General features: G+C 47.6%; 2 protein-coding genes across 2 annotated transcripts in view; both read right to left on the bottom strand.

The window, feature by feature from the left end:
* Window positions 1–20,296, bottom strand: part of Tdc2 (Tyrosine decarboxylase 2) — a 137,905-nt gene extending 117,609 nt beyond the window's left edge. Inside the window, exon 1 of the mRNA XM_089573918.1 lies at window positions 20,228–20,296. The gene's annotated coding sequence lies outside the window, so the exon portion shown is untranslated. The remainder of the gene's footprint in view (window positions 1–20,227) is intronic.
* Window positions 13,336–14,754, bottom strand: LOC149363926 (uncharacterized). Its single transcript, XM_089568622.1, has 2 exons — window positions 14,154–14,754; window positions 13,336–13,343 (listed from the first exon to the last, which is right to left on the bottom strand). Exons 1-2 carry the CDS (start codon window positions 14,752–14,754, stop codon window positions 13,336–13,338), a joined length of 609 nt encoding a protein of 202 aa, XP_089424748.1.
* Window positions 20,297–21,466: the final 1,170 nt, after the last annotated feature.

The following is a 21,466-nucleotide window of genomic DNA, read 5'->3' as shown; positions in this document are numbered from 1 at the left end:
CTAAACTCGCTTGGTGATCATCGCCGCAGTTGTCAAAGTCTGTTTGCAGGCTTTGAAGCATTGATCCTTGGTGCTAAATTTATACACATGTCCAAACCGTTGGCATCCAAAACAACGGGGAGGCATTTCAATTGAGTGGAAGATTGCATGCTTGGTGAACCCGCGGTAGATGGTTGGGGGCGCTCGGTGGTCGAAGCGAATGCCAGGAAGGTGCAGTACAATTAGAAGATGGAACGTGCTCAGTCGATGAGTATATAACGATGTATCAATATCTCTCAGTGCTGTTCATTTTTATGCGAGTTATTCACGTGCAGAGAAATGGCCGAAGTCTCTGCGTGCCGGAATATCTCTTTGAGGCACAAATGATCGTATCTATCTATCTGTTTAATGTTGCGTAGACAGACACGCACGTACACACAAAGAGAGAGACAGAAAAAAAAACATTAAGGGTACATCTTTCGCTGAACCGCAACGGGCCGTTTCCTTCCGGTCGGCGCGGGCAATGGTCTCGGTGAAGCCGGACGATGTGTCACAAACAACACAACAGATGGTGACCTTGCCCGCTTACTACTTTTCTGGCAGCATTTTACTGCCGCTCATCAGCCCATCTCCGCAGGTCGTTTCTCTTGTGGACAGCTGCCGAGTATGTGTCGACATGGCGCCATTGAACTGCAACCGATGTCGTTACGTCAATGAATAATTGGTGACACCCGAGGATAAAGGATAAATAGTGAGGATATCGAGGATAAAGAGTGGCACTCAGGACCTAGAAATGCCCAATCCGATCGAAGTGTGCTTGTGCATGTCTGGATGGATGGATGGATGGATGGATGGATGGATGGATGGATGGATGGATGGATGGATGGATGGATGGATGGATGGATGGATGGATGGATGGATGGATGGATGGATGGATGGATGGATGGATGGATGGATGGATGGATGGATGGATGGATGGATGGATGGATGGATGGATGGATGGATGGATGGATGGATGGATGGATGGATGGATGGATGGATGGATGGATGGATGGATGGATGGATGGATGGATGGATGGATGGATGGATGGATGGATGGATGGATGGATGGATGGATGGATGGATGGATGGATGGATGGATGGATGGATGGATGGATGGATGGATGGATGGATGGATGGATGGATGGATGGATGGATGGATGGATGGATGGATGGATGGATGGATGGATGGATGGATGGATGGATGGATGGATGGATGGATGGATGGATGGATGGATGGATGGATGGATGGATGGATGGATGGATGGATGGATGGATGGATGGATGGATGGATGGATGGATGGATGGATGGATGGATGGATGGATGGATGGATGGATGGATGGATGGATGGATGGATGGATGGATGGATGGATGGATGGATGGATGGATGGATGGATGGATGGATGGATGGATGGATGGATGGATGGATGGATGGATGGATGGATGGATGGATGGATGGATGGATGGATGGATGGATGGATGGATGGATGGATGGATGGATGGATGGATGGATGGATGGATGGATGGATGGATGGATGGATGGATGGATGGATGGATGGATGGATGGATGGATGGATGGATGGATGGATGGATGGATGGATGGATGGATGGATGGATGGATGGATGGATGGATGGATGGATGGATGGATGGATGGATGGATGGATGGATGGATGGATGGATGGATGGATGGATGGATGGATGGATGGATGGATGGATGGATGGATGGATGGATGGATGGATGGATGGATGGATGGATGGATGGATGGATGGATGGATGGATGGATGGATGGATGGATGGATGGATGGATGGATGGATGGATGGATGGATGGATGGATGGATGGATGGATGGATGGATGGATGGATGGATGGATGGATGGATGGATGGATGGATGGATGGATGGATGGATGGATGGATGGATGGATGGATGGATGGATGGATGGATGGATGGATGGATGGATGGATGGATGGATGGATGGATGGATGGATGGATGGATGGATGGATGGATGGATGGATGGATGGATGGATGGATGGATGGATGGATGGATGGATGGATGGATGGATGGATGGATGGATGGATGGATGGATGGATGGATGGATGGATGGATGGATGGATGGATGGATGGATGGATGGATGGATGGATGGATGGATGGATGGATGGATGGATGGATGGATGGATGGATGGATGGATGGATGGATGGATGGATGGATGGATGGATGGATGGATGGATGGATGGATGGATGGATGGATGGATGGATGGATGGATGGATGGATGGATGGATGGATGGATGGATGGATGGATGGATGGATGGATGGATGGATGGATGGATGGATGGATGGATGGATGGATGGATGGATGGATGGATGGATGGATGGATGGATGGATGGATGGATGGATGGATGGATGGATGGATGGATGGATGGATGGATGGATGGATGGATGGATGGATGGATGGATGGATGGATGGATGGATGGATGGATGGATGGATGGATGGATGGATGGATGGATGGATGGATGGATGGATGGATGGATGGATGGATGGATGGATGGATGGATGGATGGATGGATGGATGGATGGATGGATGGATGGATGGATGGATGGATGGATGGATGGATGGATGGATGGATGGATGGATGGATGGATGGATGGATGGATGGATGGATGGATGGATGGATGGATGGATGGATGGATGGATGGATGGATGGATGGATGGATGGATGGATGGATGGATGGATGGATGGATGGATGGATGGATGGATGGATGGATGGATGGATGGATGGATGGATGGATGGATGGATGGATGGATGGATGGATGGATGGATGGATGGATGGATGGATGGATGGATGGATGGATGGATGGATGGATGGATGGATGGATGGATGGATGGATGGATGGATGGATGGATGGATGGATGGATGGATGGATGGATGGATGGATGGATGGATGGATGGATGGATGGATGGATGGATGGATGGATGGATGGATGGATGGATGGATGGATGGATGGATGGATGGATGGATGGATGGATGGATGGATGGATGGATGGATGGATGGATGGATGGATGGATGGATGGATGGATGGATGGATGGATGGATGGATGGATGGATGGATGGATGGATGGATGGATGGATGGATGGATGGATGGATGGATGGATGGATGGATGGATGGATGGATGGATGGATGGATGGATGGATGGATGGATGGATGGATGGATGGATGGATGGATGGATGGATGGATGGATGGATGGATGGATGGATGGATGGATGGATGGATGGATGGATGGATGGATGGATGGATGGATGGATGGATGGATGGATGGATGGATGGATGGATGGATGGATGGATGGATGGATGGATGGATGGATGGATGGATGGATGGATGGATGGATGGATGGATGGATGGATGGATGGATGGATGGATGGATGGATGGATGGATGGATGGATGGATGGATGGATGGATGGATGGATGGATGGATGGATGGATGGATGGATGGATGGATGGATGGATGGATGGATGGATGGATGGATGGATGGATGGATGGATGGATGGATGGATGGATGGATGGATGGATGGATGGATGGATGGATGGATGGATGGATGGATGGATGGATGGATGGATGGATGGATGGATGGATGGATGGATGGATGGATGGATGGATGGATGGATGGATGGATGGATGGATGGATGGATGGATGGATGGATGGATGGATGGATGGATGGATGGATGGATGGATGGATGGATGGATGGATGGATGGATGGATGGATGGATGGATGGATGGATGGATGGATGGATGGATGGATGGATGGATGGATGGATGGATGGATGGATGGATGGATGGATGGATGGATGGATGGATGGATGGATGGATGGATGGATGGATGGATGGATGGATGGATGGATGGATGGATGGATGGATGGATGGATGGATGGATGGATGGATGGATGGATGGATGGATGGATGGATGGATGGATGGATGGATGGATGGATGGATGGATGGATGGATGGATGGATGGATGGATGGATGGATGGATGGATGGATGGATGGATGGATGGATGGATGGATGGATGGATGGATGGATGGATGGATGGATGGATGGATGGATGGATGGATGGATGGATGGATGGATGGATGGATGGATGGATGGATGGATGGATGGATGGATGGATGGATGGATGGATGGATGGATGGATGGATGGATGGATGGATGGATGGATGGATGGATGGATGGATGGATGGATGGATGGATGGATGGATGGATGGATGGATGGATGGATGGATGGATGGATGGATGGATGGATGGATGGATGGATGGATGGATGGATGGATGGATGGATGGATGGATGGATGGATGGATGGATGGATGGATGGATGGATGGATGGATGGATGGATGGATGGATGGATGGATGGATGGATGGATGGATGGATGGATGGATGGATGGATGGATGGATGGATGGATGGATGGATGGATGGATGGATGGATGGATGGATGGATGGATGGATGGATGGATGGATGGATGGATGGATGGATGGATGGATGGATGGATGGATGGATGGATGGATGGATGGATGGATGGATGGATGGATGGATGGATGGATGGATGGATGGATGGATGGATGGATGGATGGATGGATGGATGGATGGATGGATGGATGGATGGATGGATGGATGGATGGATGGATGGATGGATGGATGGATGGATGGATGGATGGATGGATGGATGGATGGATGGGAGCGCCCCCTTTGAAACGGGGTGGTGGCAATTGCCACCATGCTCAGCTTTTCTTTATTTATTATTTTTTTGTTTATGTGATGTGAGCAACTAGCGCCATCTGTCGGCCACCAGCAGCGAACACCGCGTAACTCAATGGCGATATTTTGAACTTGTGAGTTTGAAAAAACTAAAAAGTCCCGAGAGATTTTCTGCGAGCATCGTAATTATCGTGGCCGACTCTTCCTCCGCGCTGCAAAATCTGACCGGTAAAATGCTTCCGGCACTCAAACCAACCATTTCCGACAGCCGTAGTAAATCAATGGGATGTACCGCATGTTCGAAACTCCCGCGGTGATTTTCAGTGTTCAGCGCCATCTGGCACCTGGCGGCAGCCTCGGAAACTAGAAATGTCAGAAGGTTTCATCTGGACCGGCCCCAACTTCTCCGCGCCCACTGCATTTTGCTATGAAGCAGCCCGCAGAGGTCAAGAACACCGGAATTACAAGTTGATTTACTTCACGAGGTCCGAGGCGTCCCAGCTAGCTAAAAAAAAAGCGCTTAAGAAAAAAAATTGGCTGTGGAGCTTGCCGATACATCATCACCAATTCCTGCAATCCATCGCCCCACATCATAGCAAGACTGTCACCAAGACTTCCTCGCCATCTGGAAACTCTTTATCATCGACTTCGTCTAACCGCTGCATTCACAAACGCCTTACAGGTCCGTTTAGGTCAAGCAAACAGTCCGTGTTGCGACAACTGCGGCTTAGACGAGGTCCGAGGCGTCCCAGCTAGCTAAAAAAAAAGCGCTTAAGAAAAAAAAGTGGCTGTGGAGCTTGCCGAGACATCATCACCAATTCCTGCAATCCATCGACCCACAATCATAGCAAGACTGTCACCAAGACTTCCTCGCCATCTGGAAACTCTTTATCATCGACTTCGTCTAACCGCTGCATTCACAAACGCCTTACAGGTCCGTGTAGGTCAAGCAAACAGTCCGTGTTTCGACAACTGCGGCTTAGTAGAAGCAGTGGAGCATATTTTGTGAGAATGCCTAGCGTATGCTGAGCAGCGTGCGCATTATGAACATCTTATGTCATCACTCGGTGAAGTGCGTCTAACACTCGACTGTGTATAAGGATCTTTAGCCTGCTATAGGCAGCAGCGACGCGCTATGAAGTTTTTATTTGATTATTTAAATGACATTGGTCTTCTACACAAACTCTATTCCTCCGTTCAGAATTCTCACTGCGCATTCCGTACGCACTGAACTTTTTCATCCTATTTCCTACACCTCTCTCATTTTGTCATTCTCTCCCCGAATCCCTTCCCCAGGCAGAGTAGCAAGTCAGCAGATTTAAACGTCGGCTGAATGTTTTGTTCTTTTTTTTATTTAAAGAGCTTCTCGTTCTCTTTCTCCCTCTCTCTACATGGGGCTGTAAACAACAGCCTTACCAGTCATACACAATGCCACATCGAAGCTGAGAGAGGTAGCGCTGTCCACCTGGGACCTGGAAGGTCAGCTTTGGCTCATCGACAGGGCCCACAACGCAGCTGACCATGCAGGAGCCCTGGACCGGGGGCCCCAACCAGAGGATGCTTCGAATCGACTTGATTTTGTGGAGAAGTAGTCAGTCTCTCTCTCATCGCTGTGGTCGAGGTATAGACTTAAGACTCATGAGCATATGCACAGTCGCGCTAAATATAACCTGCAACGCAAGGGCAGCAGCTTTATTGTGGTTTGTGCTTTAAGCGATTCAACGCCCCGTTATCGACATCGCAAAGAACTGCGCCTTTTCTTCTGGCATCTAATTGCTTAACTGATACATAAATGCAATAAAGCCGGATTTTCATTACTGCTAGAAAGAAGCTTCGACTCTACTCTGGTCAGTAGGCATGTCATGCAAAGCATGACATGCCTACTGACATGCCTTTCTGGTGTGTATAGTCTCTATACACACCAGAGCGTGTATATGATCAGAGGACATCCAAAAAAAAAAAAGACGCAGGAGTGCTCTTGTTCGGTCTTTTGTGCATATAATCACGCAGTACCTCCTCTATCCGCAGTTTTATATACGAGGTCAGTGTCGTAGAATAGCGTGTACAGTCCTCCATACGTCTGTCTAAAGCGCTCGAACGGCGCGCTGTGTATTGCACTTGTGACAAGCGTCGCTGCAAGCCGGGGCCGATACAGCGTTTAAAGAGGAGTTAAACACTATCCATAGGAATGCTCATCTACGATGAGGTCAGGTTTCGTGCCTCTACGATGAGGTCAGGTTTCGTGCCCTAGGTCACCGGTAAATGACACAAGTGTCCTCCCCTTCACGCCGTTCGAGCGCTCGAGACAGTTGTGCGGATGACTGTACGACTACAGGCAAGCCAGTATCAGAACGGCGCTTTCGCCGTGATGGACATGGAAGCGCGCAGCTGGGCCATTGCGGCACGGCTGTAAACAAACATCCGCAAAAAGCTGTACGCCCACACATCCCGTGCTTTTCACTTTCTAAGTAGCGCGTCGGAATTTTTTTCCCCACTTTCTCTACGCAATTTAATGGCACTATCGGCGAATAAATACAAATATACACAAAACTGACAGCAAACGTTCCCGGCTTTGCGAGGCTTAAAGGCAGTTAAAAATTAAAGCAAAGGAGCGAAATGATCAAGAAAGAACGTTTAAAAGCAAAAAAGGAATTTACAGAGGAAATTCCGCCCGATGACGATTACCTCAATGACAATATCCTATCCAAACCATCGGAAACGCCTTTCATTTCGTGGTTTTCTGGGAAGAGTAGGCCTAACGTGATTCACATTATAACCTAATGTTTTTCTTATTGACTGTGTTTCTAATGTATACTTGAAACTTGATGTGCTTTCATCTGAAGTGTTTTGTTCCGTAAAGTGCTAATTTGGGTCTGCGAACTAAAGTTGTAATGTCTTTTCTTGCACTGCACTGAGTAACTGCCGAACTGTACATAGACGGGGCCGGACTTTGTCAAGACGCAGTTACGCGACTTTTACCCGTCTCCTCCTTTTCTCCTTGGTAGACAAAATAGAGTTTGATTTGATTTGATTTGAATGCAGACAAAGCAGTCGGAAAACAGTAGCGCCGAAGTCGGTAAAGCACGCGGTCACCGCTTCCAGAGACGACATATTTAGGAGAAGATGGTTCCTGCACATACCCTATGATGGTCGCGGTGCATTTAGAAAAGATGTGTTCTGTAGGGTTTAGTAGCGCATAAGCATCTTTGGCATTTGGAAAAGACTGCGTACAGTCATCCGCAGACTTATGTAGAGCGCTCAACTCCATGCTGTCTGCGCTCCGCAGCGCGCAGAGCGGCGTCTAGCGGTAGCGCCTGGTTCGAGATAGCGCATGCACAGACTATGGTGGCTAGAACAGACGATACTCAAAGATGCGCCACCTCGAGCCAGGCGCTACCGCTAGAGGTCGCTCTGCGCGCTGTGGAGCGCAGACTGCACGGAGTTGGGCGCTCTAGATAGGTCTGTGCAAGGGCGTCCGCAGAACTTTTTCCAGGGGGAGGGGGGCACCCGATGTCCGGAGATGGGGGAGGCGGTAGGTTTGTAGTTATTTTCTGCTAGGGCATAAATAATATCCGTAATTCACGGGGGGGGGGGGGGGGGGGGGGGGGGCAACCGCTCCCTTTGCCCCCCCTTCCGGACGCCCATGGGTCTTTACGACAGAGCAGCACATTAACGAAACATCGAAGCGAGAAAGAACAGTATTCGTGAAAAAGAGAAAATGAAGCACCCTGTAGAAAAGAGCACGGAAAGAAAACAGAGCAGTGATCAAACCGCACCGGAAAAAAATAGTGCAGACCTGTCTGTAGAGCGCTCGAAGCACCTGGGAGTATACAGACGTCATTCATCAATGGTATGTGGCTCGAAATGAGACCGCATCGCGTATGCATATTGGTATGGACCGAGCTTAACTTCTCATGCCTTTGAAAGCGATATGGAGCCCGATAGGTACCGGCGACTGTCAAAAGTGAACAACAGAGCGCGCCTGTCGTGCGCTCCATAGACAGACGTGTAGACGACCGTACAACGACGAAGCAGCAAAAGCGCTATGCGATGCTGTATCAGAGAAAAGATATGCAGGGCATCGGTGATAAAAGCAAAAATGTAATGAGAACAAATACGATGGCTCCCTTTTACATCTAAAGTTTGATACGAGTGGGACTTTATTCCAAATGGTGCTCTCTTTTGTACCTCACCGAAATTAAGCAGCTACGCATGTAGTATGGACATGATTAATGCTCTTAAAGCTTCTTTATAGAATGCTTGATTTTAATAGTGTCACAGTAAATATCGACTCTAACAGGGTCAGGATTTTAGAAATGAAAGTTCTTGACTCCTCTTCCAGGAGTTTGTGAAGATCGGTATCCACGTACTGGTTCACTGCATATGCCAAAGGGAGAATTACTCATGAGGAACTGAGGACAGAAGTAGCCTTCTCACTCTCAACAGACACCGAACCGCACAGAGGGGAAGAAGGAGGGAGTGGAAGAAGTGAGAAATAGGCGCCGTAGAGATTCCGACCACCTGGGTTTCCGTGACTACACATGGCAGCAACACTCCGGAGAAATACACACTTGGGGTGGTTGGGTTCTGTGCTTAGTGACGTATCACAGTCCAAAGGAAGTTTTGTATTTTTCGCCGCCATCTAAATATCGCCGTGGCTGAAATGCAATCCCTTGAACTCCGATATGCAGCGGCACGTCTCAGCAACTACGTTATCGCGACGGATAATGTATCCAAATTCTAAAAAGTACACCATAAACATTAAAAAAGTAGGGACACGAAATTTTCAGTTGCCATCTTTGTTCCTCATCACAGTGCACGGGGCTTTATGTTATATACAACAGAAGCAGATAGAACCAGCGTACCTTAATTTTTTTTTTTTTTTTTTTTGCAGATATAAGCTCGCTATTTACAGGAGTGTACACAAAACAGCCTGAGGTCCCTTGCACTCTCAGATCTCTGATGTGACGTATTCGCTGCTTTGTTGTCACCTGTGAATCAAAAAACTGCCTTAAGCCAGGCGTGCTCGTGGCTTACAACGGTGTGTACTACGCGCCACTGCTCTGTGAGCACACGTGACTTAATGAGACTGTTTTGCGAACCTGTTCCACATCGCGCCCAGTGTGAAGTATGGTTTTCCAGTCCTTATACTCTATGCCAGAGAAAAATTAACTGGAGTGCACGGGTTATTGAACGGGACGCAAATTTGCCGCAACCTTTAGTCTCTCACGAAGCGCATATTACTCCCCAGAGACTGAAGTGGAAAGGGATCACCAGGCACAGTTGGTCTCCCAACCGACGAGTCATTCTTCACGAGGAATCAGCAGGGCAGTTAGTCCCATTTTAATCCCTTACCAGGCACAGTTGGTCTCCCAACGGAAGGTCATTCTTCGCGAGGACTCAGTAGGGCAGTTAGTCCCGTTTTAATTCCTCCATACGGCGCTCATCCGATGTTTCATCCCGCAAACTTTTATCTGACGCTTTCGATGTCGGGCCATCATAGAGTTAAAAGGGACTTTGGGGACAAACTAAAGTTGTTCAGGATCAATGGATTATCACTTTCTAATTGCAAAGAGGCTACCTTCAAAGAAAGCGCAGCTCTTAAAAGCTAGCCATGAGGGAAAAACGAAGTACAGGTGTCATTACCCTGTCCTTTCCGCTAGTGTGCTGCGGTGGCATCCAGCGACATTTTTAAATATGATAGCAATAGAAGCCTCATCGGTAAAAAAAAGTGTTGGTCATAAAATCCGCCCATTCGCTGGAGGTAAGTGACCTCATCAGACCGGACAATTCCCATTGGCTGGAAAAAACTGAAGTCACCGGACCAGATGATCATCAAGTGGCTGGAGTGAAGTGACGTCACCAGACCTGAAGTGACGTCACTACTGGTAAAGACATAAGCAGCGCCTCATGCTAGTGCATTCCCAACACTTATGATAATTAGGTGTCAATATGAATATTTTTGTACCTTCTTCAGCTTCATCCAGTTTAGCTTAAAGGTGCACTAAAGAGGATTCTGAACTCGTCCTTTTATCGCGAGAACTTGGTCTTCACGGTCGAACCAATCTTAGAAACCTCTAATTATTGTTCTGTGCGGACGATTTCCCTACCAAAATAAGATTAAACGAACTGGCTCCCGCCCGACGTAGGCTCTACCCCGACGTCGGTCGGAGTAGAAACAAGCCCATAGCGCCACTTACTTGAAAAAACGCACCCCGCACCCATGCCGCTAAGACGGACCAGCGCCGACAGATGGCGGAGCACGACAAGATTTCTGCACACTTCTTTCGAATCGGGAAAGAAAATGTGCGACGAACTGCAAGAGTATGCTCCCTGTGACACAGCCGGACTGGATGCGACCGGCAGTGTCAGGGATTGGTCGTTCGCTTCGCCACCTGCTGTTGGCTTACGTCGAAACAGACGTCACGACCAAATAAAAAAAATACGAAGTAAAACATTATATAATAGCGTCCCAGGTTGCGCAATCTTGGCCGTGGGAAATTTCACTGCGGCGCACTAAACAGGGCGCTGGCAGATCATATGCCGTAAGTGGTCAGCCGGTTAGTGAGTAAAACTCCACTTTTTTATAGGACCTTGCCTATACATGTGTCCAGTTTGATTCCTTTAGCACAGACAGAAAAATTACCAAGTAACAAGACGTGCATGCAATCCAGTTCGTTGGTTTGGGGGCCGTAGAGACGACAGTGCGCCAGTGTTTACGACATCGCTGGACTTAGACGGTCAGAAATAAAGCCCAGAGCTGAACACGGGCCACTGACATAGCGAGAACAGCCTCGTCATGCGCTTGGTCATCAGGTCGTCATGCGTCATGGTAGGCACACCGTGCCTACCAACCGCTGAGGGTCCTTGTGTATGCAAGACGTCCGGCCGAACAAACATGTGTGAACTTTTCGTATTCTCAACGCAACTGCGATTGCCTGTATTAATGCGTTAGGAAGCCCCATCGTGAAGAAAAGGCGGCGTACGACGATGTCCTTTGCCACGTGCTGCGGTTGGCACACAGAAGAGCCACGTGTAACGGCTGGTAGTACGTGACAAAGAGAAGAGAGAAATCCCCTCGCCACTTGCAAGGAAGAGGAGGCAGAGGCCGGAATGTGGATGCCAGCCCAGGACAAAAAAAAACAAACAAACAAAAGACTAAAAGTGAAGACTAATATATTTATATATATATGGTGCCCAGAACATGACTGAAATATATAATGATGAAATATATAATAATGATGAAATGTATAGATGACTGACATATATAATTTCGTGTTCACAGTGCCTTCCTCGCAACAGTTATATGTATATATACACACGAAAAGCAACTAAAAGCAAGGAGAGGACCTAATAACGCATTCTCATCGCATTATGATCATTAGGCACACCGTAAGTTTTTTTTTTTTTTTTATGTGCATATAGGCTTGCTCTTTTTCGTATAGTTCTGCTCGCTAAAGCGATCAGCGTTTAAGTCAAACTTTTTTTTTTTTTTTTTTTTGCAAAATAACGTCCCTATATACACCTAACGCGTCACAGATTAGACTAAAATACTTTACAAGATCGCAGTACTTTGGTGCACAGTACTGCGTAAGCCACCCTCTCGTTCTTTCTGCTGTCCATTTAGCTCAGTATTATTACTGAGTAGCTCATACAGTAAACTTCCCATAGACATTTAAAACACCGAAGTATGATCAAAGCTTCTACTCATCCCTGAGAATTGCCGCTACCTTAATTTCCCGCGCTTTCTGGTCCGAAGGGCGGAATTCTTTGTCAGTCACATGACCAGGGCATAGGGTGCCTGGAAGAACTTGCATTTTTCTTGTTATAATATAATCCGGCGTTCTTTAAGCCTTGCCAGCATACTTTTCTCTTTTTTTTTTTCGATTGTATTCGACAAGGGCTTTTCCCGCTGTGAGAATGGTATCATCAAGACAGCAGACCACCACGCCTAACCATTTGAGTGCTTAATTGATCACTGAGTGAAAAATGTATGCCATTCACGTGTTACCCGCATGGAAGGCTCGCGTAGGTTACGCGCATCCGACGTGACAAGCAGCTGTAAATCCGGGTGTGGTTGCAGCTGTAAACGCGTAGGCGAGTAAAAGATACAGCTCAGTGAGTTCTCGCAGCAATGTAACGTTAAAAATATATCCCATTACTGGCAACGGGTAACGGTCGGTTCTCATGATCTCCGCATATTGTGTTACCTTATGATCTCCACATATTCTGAGCTTGTTGTCGGCTTTAAAAACAATTAACTGTTCACCGTGTTACACTGGAACTAGCTCTCCTGGTTGCACCAGCGGCTTAAACTCGTGCGTTATACGTATATACAGGTTCCACGTATATATATATTGTAGACAGGTGCCCTTCCATCTTTCAACAGCAGCTTCACCGGAATTCTTTTTATGAGTCCTGAGTGCTGGCTCAAACGCTTTCGAGGATTTTTCTATTAAGGCTGCTACGTTTGCCACACAGGCTCATCCAGCATATAGCTTCAAAGCCTCTAGCGAATAATGCTGCTACTGCTGATAATGAAGATTCACATCACTGCGAATTATACGCGAGAATAGGAGTCACAGTGACCGCTTAGATTAGGGTCCATCAAGCTTTTCTTTTTATTTTTTTGTTTTAACACCCCCTAAGTTTTGCAATTTATCTTTAGACTATAACTGGTGAAAAGGTTGTTAGGAAAGGTAAGTGACGCCAACCAAGTAAAATACAGGAAAAAATACAGGAAAAAAAACACGACGTTTCGGGACCGGCTCGGCCCCTTCTTCACGGTGTGACTACGGGCGAGCGCAGCTTGGCTTTTTAAGGTTAGGAAGGTGAGTGAGGTAAGGGGCCGAGCCGGTCCCGAAACGTCGTGTGTTTTCCTGTATTTTTTCCTGTATTTTACTTGGTTGGCGTCACTTACCTTTCCTAACATTAAATTTCCCAACCAGACAGACTTCTGTCAAATGTTTTCTTTTGGTGAAAAGGTTGGCCAGAACTTGCGACAAACACTTTCTGGCACAATGGAAACGAACATACCTGTATAAATTTGTATTCTAAAATTTGTGCCGGCTAATTTGACGTTCTCAGCGCAGCTACGGAGATTACTTTCGCAAAAACATACGCTACGCAGCACAATTTCGTCCTCACCGTTCATTCCTGTTTCCCGGTCCGCACTACCGTCCAGGGCTTGCTCGGACCGTGAAGACGCTTGGCCGACCCTTGCAAAGCATCCCGCCTTCTCACTAACGCAACATCGGCAATTCCGGAACGGACAGACTTGCTCGGTGGAAGGAGACCCACTTCCGAAACAGCTTTGTGCTTCGCATCGATGCCGCACTGTTTCCTCCATTGCTCGAGGTTTACCTTGTTCTCCAGCTCCGAGCTCCCAGGTCTGCGCGTGTCGTTTTAAAGATTTCACTTCCTCCAGTTCCTTGGCAGCCGGCTGAAACAATTTTGTCTTGGAACGAGTGAGTTCGATGCCTTTCGCGAGATCGCAGGCGTCTGCAAACGTCAACGTGCTTTTCTTGAGTAGCTCTGCTTGAGTAGCGTGGTCTCTCAAACCGGTTATAAAACGGTCCCGCAATGCTTCATCCATGAACTGGCCGAATTCGCAGTACGCGGCCAGCCTCTTCAGCTCAGCGGCAAATGCTGCAGAATTTTCGTTTTCGTGCTGGTTTCGGGAATTAAACTGAAAACGCTCCGCTACGACCATCCTTTTCGGAGAGTAATGTTCCTTGAGAACCCTAACAAGCTTGTCGTAGTCCTCTTCTTCTGGTTTCACTGGAGCGAGCAGGTTTTTTAGAGTACGATATGTTTTCTTGCCCATGGCCGCCACAAAAGTGGCCACCTTCAAGTCGTCGCTCACCTTGTAAGCTCGAAGGTAATTTTGAAAGCGTTCCATGTACGACTCGAAGTCTTCATCCCCGTCCTCGACAAATTGGTCGAAATGGCCTAGCGAAGCCATACCGTTGTCCTTCGTCGAGATGCCTGCGTCTTCGAACTGTACTGTCCCAGGCCTCCTCGCCAACAACCGTTGGCACTTGGGTATCCTCAGCGGTAAGCACGCGGTAGGACACCGCTTTACACGATGGTGTTTAACTAGCCACTGGCGTTAACGGAAATAACAAAGTAATTACTATTATTACTATTATTATTAAGAGCGAAGGTTAAACGCAGCTCCTTTTTGTAGCAGTATAGCAGGCGCACCACTGAAGTCATATGAAAGCACGCTTTTAACAGCAATGACACAAAAGCCGTTTTAAGACAGCTGCATCGTCCGTACGCGCATACCCTGCGACTAGTTAGTTCATTACCCGCTGACACAGCCATCCAGCGTGTCGTTTTCTTTTTCCTCTGCACTGTCTTTTCCCTCTGCTGTGACGTTGATATGTTTTTGCACCGCTGCCATACTCTGTGGACATGCTGTTGTGTTGTATCCTACGCTTCTCCGTGTACTTTCGAAAGACAATGGAGGTGATGTGGCGCGCAGCTGGCGAATTCATTTCGTGCAGTTGTAAAGAGTAAGGGGGGGGGGGGGGGGGGTACCTGCTCTGGGTGATAACAAGGGTCATTTTTACAGCGCACGGGCATAAAGGTACGAGAAGATAGCATACCGGCACAGCAGATGCAAATGCAGCTGCAAATGACTCAGTCTAATTTTATACGACGGACTGAAGAAAAACTGGAATCGGTGGGGTTTTATTTTCGTCGTTGGTTGTCACAAAGGGGAAAACCTAAGAACACTGCGCGGAAACCGTGTGAGGGGCCCCTATATTTAAAAAAAAATGAATAGACATATGCGACCATTTCAAAGTATATTTCCACTGTGGAAATGAACTGAGCGAAATGGTAAAGGAAATCACAGAACATTGTTTATAGAGTTCGCAGACCAAAACCCCAAACAGAAATTATGCTTATAGTGATGAGATCATAAAGTTTCAGTGATGAAGTTGTTTTTTCGCTTGTTTGTTTGTTTGTGTTTGTCAGAATTCACAATGAACGCCAATAGAAGCAAGCAAGCTTTACGAATGAAGGTTCCTTTGCTTGGCAGCAAGAGCAAATTTCGTTAGGTTGTAACCACATTCAATTCATGCGATCGATCCAATCCTTGAAGCAAGCAAGCTTTACGAACGAAGGGTTCCTTTTATTGGCCGTAAGCGCAAATTCCGTTAGAATTCCGTTAGATTGTAACCACATTCAATGCATGCGATCGATCCGATCCTTGAAGACTGCGTACCTCTTCAACTCTCCTACAGTCTGACCTGTCAAGATGATCTGCCTGATCTCTCGGTTCAGTCAGAGCAGAATTAACCTCACAAGCAACGCTAGCGACGTTCAGTTTCTTTCCAAAATGGCGTCGAATGATCGCTACGCGAGATTTCTAAATGTCGCATGGTGGCGGGATGGTGGCCTGTGTTGTTGTTGTTGAAAATTGGAGGGAACATTTAAGTTCCGCCTTAAGGGTGACCCGATAGCGTAATACTCATAGATCCCTGGGAGTCCTCGTACCGCTCCTGGCGCAGTGGTGCAGCGCTTAAGCGATGCGCCACTGCCCTGCGATGGCAGGTGCTCCGAGTGGTGGTCCTTGTTTGACCCAGGGTTGCTCTTCCCGAGCGACCAATCATTAATTTAACTGCCACCTGCCATGGTGGGCTGTTTGCTCGCTATCCGCTGGGCAGGTTGTGATTACGCCACAAGGTCACGTGACCTAGTTGCTCTCTCGGTACCACCTGCCAGAGTCATGCCCGTGATTTTTCTCTCACAACGCCGACAATGCCAACACCGTATTTTCTGGTGGATGGGGCTTTTAACGGTATCGCGTTAAAATTGAGTATGAAGACTCTTCAGTACTGTACGTTAGCGCTCAGCTTTTATTTTTTTTTTCGTCGCATTGCTTTCAGAAAACGGCTGATCTTTAAATTGTTTCAAAATAATTTTTTTTGAATTCTCAAACAACGTAAAGAAACAACAGCTTAAAGGAGAAGCCTAGTGGATCTCTTTCATAGTTGAAGTTTACTCTGTCACAAGGGCCCACTACAGGCGGCGTTACGTAAGCTGTTATGGAAAATGTGCTTATAAAATGCTTTAGGTGTAGCAATAAGCGACGAATTATGAGCCATAGGAAAAGAGTGCAATGATACCGCGTAATGCAGTCTCGGTTATCGCATCTGGATTTTTTTTTTCATTTTTTTATCGGATATAAGGCCGCTTCCGCCTCCTCCTCAAACATGATTCGACCTCAGTCCAGTTCAGTTGCCTAAGCACTGTCAACTCTACGCAACCTTGGAAATGACGTTACTTCGTAGCCACGCTAGCAGCAATTAAATTATTGCGGCCGGCACATAGAGACACGTCATGGTTTCCAGAATGAAAACTGTAGTTCCCGAAATGGAAAAAAAAATGTGCAGACATACGCGCGAAACGTTGGCTGGAACCGCGGCATAAATACATTCCCACCGATGGCCTATAGAAGCCCATGCATTTTGTCGAGCCTCTCCTCTTCTTCTCCCAAATTCACCTAGATAACACGGACAACCTCCCCTTCCACCTACACTGCCATGCTTATATAGCCTAAGCTGTTAAAGACGTTGGCATTTATTTGCCTACCTATACTCTTATCCTGGTGTGCAGACAAGGTTAGTGAAATGAGAGGCTCGTTATGACATACCATTCTTCTTTCGCATATACTGTTATCTTTCACATATACGGTTATTTCTCACATATACTGTTATCCTTCACACATTTATTTGTTTATCCGAAAAATTATTTCAGACACAGTTGGTCTTGGATGACAGGGCTAAAGGCAGATGCCCGACGAAGACCCAGTCACCCATACACTTGTTGGCAACTGCAAGTGATGGATTAGATCGTTATACAAATGGCAATGAAAATAAACAATTTAAAAAAACACCAACAACACAAAACGCAAGTTTTCAACATGTATACATTAAGGGCATGAGAGAAGGCAGAAAATACTCATGACCTTGAATAAGACAGCATGTAAGTTTTTAAGGCTTTTTAAACTTCCCAGGTGATCTAAATTGGTGCATGATATCCAGGAAAGATCAGTGGGTGTTCAGAAAGTTAGGGAATAAGTACATCACTGTTTTGGGTGCCATAACTTGGTCTCACAGCGGGAGGTTTGAAGAAGCTGTGTTTCATGCTATATGGTGTTATATGTTATATGTGTGTCAAGATTCAGCTAGTATAACTAGTTAACTTTAAGCACGTTACGCCTTTTAGACACCGGGGCCATGTGATCCAGCCACTGAAGGTTTTCAATGCAGCGCATGGCTCGTTTCTGGAGAATAACCAGTCTGTCAATGATAGTCTGAGTGGTAGAGCCCCAGACTAGTAAGTAGTAGTTAAGTTGAGACTGGATAAGGGCGAAGTAAAGCAGTCGCTTTAACTAAACAGGAATTTAGTGCCTAATTTTGGGCAGCATGCCAACGGATCGAGATGCACTCGCGTGTATCCTTTTTATGTGAGGCGTCCAGCTCAAGTGCTCCTCGAAGCGAACATCCAAGAACTTAAATGAGCATACCTTGTCTATTACAGTGTCGTTAAATTTAATATTGACTAGTGCGCCGTAAGGCTTATTTCTAGGTTTAAAACTGACGTATTTCGTTTTACTAACATTTAGAAGCAGTTGATTTGCGCTCAGCCAAGACAGTAATTCGTTCAACCGCGCATTAGCCCGGCATGCAAGAGCTCAAAAACAAACTGGTATCGTCAGCGTAGATAATATTGTCTGGTGTGGGTGGAATATGTACAATGTCATTAACATAGGTAATAAAAAGCAACGGCCCTAAGATGGGATCCCTGTGGAACGCCGTATGTTATCTCTTTAAGCTGAGAACGAAAGCCATTGACGCATTTATACCAGAATATTCAGGATAAATAGTTGCGGATGAGCTGGAGCGCTACGCCACAAATGCCATAAAACAGGAGTTTCTGGAACATAATACTATTATTCCTCACATAATCTGTTCTCCTTGACACATAAAGTTATCCTTCCCGTTTGCTGTTATTCCTCGCATATACTGTTATCCTTCACATATACTGTTATCCTGGTGAGTTCTACAATGCAATCGCAAAGTCCTGCCCCGAAGGGCTGACTGAAAATCGGGCCTGCGATTGCAGACCCTAGAATGCATTCCTTAATTGAGAGAGATATTGCTAGGAACGTTCTTCCACAAACTGTTATGCGTAATACCCATAAACATCCACAGATGCGCGCTGCACAATGAAAAAAAAAATCATTGCAAAAGGAAACAGCCGAATTAAAACTCAACAGGTGTACAGGGCGAGTACATCTATGAAAAATATTGGTCAAGCGTGCACACTGAGTCCAATTAAGAATTAGGCGTTTCCGATTTTGTGCCTGTTCGCGAACTTGCTCTCCGCGCCTAAAAGTAAGCATTTTGCGTCAAGACCACTGAGTAAATGACCAAGTCGGCGCATCATACCAAACGCGCTAAAGATTTAACTTTTTCGTCTCTTGAGACGCCATAAAACGACGTCACCATGCCGTAATCAAGACAGCAGTTGTTATGATGGTCAGTGCTCTCACATACGAGTATTTTGTGATAGCCTGTATGTCTTACATGCTCGTATATCCCTAAAAGTGAACATGTACCTTTCTTTCATGGTACAGACAACCCGGAATCACTCATATAAGTAGAATGGGCCCAACCAGAAGATATACCCTCAGCAGCCTTTGTGTTTTCATTCGGGAAGCAGGAATCCACAAGATCACCTGATCGCTGCAAAGAGGAATCCCCAACCCACTAAGCAGAAAACACAGCTGCCGGGACAACGTAAGAAAAGTCTCCCGCAACCCATCCTCTTACTCCCTTTCCACAGCAACCAGCTCAGCCCTTCCACTTCTGATTACATAAATAAAGAAAGAAATTCATTGATTCATTCATTTGTTTCTTCCATTGCCCTCTCGGGCACAATAACTCCGGCGGCGTCCGAAATAAATTTGCGCATAAATGGCGGATGACACGCCTCAGTCTACCATCCCTCTGAAGAAACCTGGCAGTGGGACACAGGGGACGCAAGATTTATTCATAACCATCAGCTACTCGTCATTTCTTTTTTTTTTATTTTATTCTCCGTTCAGCCTCAGCGGGTGGGCACATGCTTCACTGTCACCTCAAGCCCGCTTGTTTTCTTCTGGGGACTTCACCGCGCGAGTCAAAATGCCCGAACAAAGCAAGCGAAATCGAAGAGTTACGTCAGCACAGGCTCAGTACTCTACCCTCTTCCTTTCTCTTTCGTCGTCACATTGCGGACTAGGCGGCCGCAAGTGGCAACAGGTTCAACAGCTGTCAGGAACAATCGAAAGATGTGTCGAGAATACAAGTGAAGCCAGCGCACAGTGGGGGCGCCGTGCAAAGGGCTCCACAGGGCGCTCAGGCGTCGCCGCTTACCGCTTCTGAAGACTGCCGCAAGTCCCTCGGGCCGCAAGTCGACGCCGCAAGGTGGGGTTTCCACTCTCCGGCCGCCGAGAAATTAAGAGTTTGGACCCCCGGTCTCCCTGCGCAGACGTCCTCCTCCTCCTTCCTCTCACCCCTCCTCCGTTCTATCTTTCTGTTTGCTCCACACATTGCCCCATCTTTCTCTCTTCCTCATTCGGTCAAGTGCTTCGCTTTCTTGGCGTTCGCACTGCCGTCAAAGACCGAGGGGAAAGAGGAAAGTGGGAAATAAAGGCTGTGAGGGAGCCTCTAGCGTCAGTACGCGCTGCAAAAACGAGCACGCGACAGACAAGCGGGGAAAAAACAGAACGCGCCGCCGTGTAGTACAGCGCTATAAAAGACGGGCGGAGCCCAGGGCGCGGGCGCTGGGCCCTCCGGGGCCCGTCATTGGACGACAGGACGGACCCCCTCTTCAAGCGTGGGTGAAATGAGGAAAGGCGAGCGTGGGATGCCGACCGGAAGGGAAGGTGAACGGCGAAAGAAGGGACCCCCCCCGCATATATAGAGGAGCAGGAGAGGAGTGGGGACCGAGGCATCCTGGTCTTCTTGTGAAACGCTGCTGCCGCCTGCTTGGAAAAGGGAGAGCAGCGAGAAGGGAAGGGCGGTGATTCCCTTCGCCGAAAAGTTGATATGAGAAAACATAAAAGCCTGCCCGACTTTCATCCACTACCCTGCCGCACACTCTCTTCCTCGACCGAGCCGCATCGGAATAAGAGGACGAGGGTACGTGGGGACCACCGTTATGCTCTATACCACCACCGTCGCCGATGGCACAACCGCCGTGGCGCGTCGGTGGGGAAGAGGGAAAATTGGGAAGAAGTGTTTTGGGGAAAGGGCTGTCGGCTATTGGAAATGGAGGACGACCCGCAGCCCTATAGCCGCTCTATATGCTCGGCGTGGCTCTTGATCGAGCTCCGGAAAGTCTCCGTGCCTTCTGGCCAAGTCCTTCTTAGCCTTCCCCTTTTTTCTTTCCCCACTAGTCTTTCGGCCCCGCAGGTCCTGTCCTTCTTCAACTTTATATACCTTTCGTTTAGAGCGACGACAACTATGCGCTGCTCCATCTCCGACTTGGCCTCCCCTCCTCCGGCCGTCCGTCTTCCTCGCCGCCTCGTGACAAAAGTGCACGATCGAGTGGGAGTGTACACGCCCGGTGCAGTGATAGCCACCGTGAAAATGGCCGTGTACGTGCGTAGG

This window comes from Amblyomma mixtum, chromosome 2, assembly GCF_055824585.1.
Source record: "Amblyomma mixtum isolate Tamu chromosome 2, ASM5582458v1, whole genome shotgun sequence".
NCBI lineage: Eukaryota > Metazoa > Arthropoda > Arachnida > Ixodida > Ixodidae > Amblyomma > Amblyomma mixtum.
Note: the sequence above shows the minus strand (reverse complement) of the source record. Positions and strands in the feature narration are given on the sequence as shown.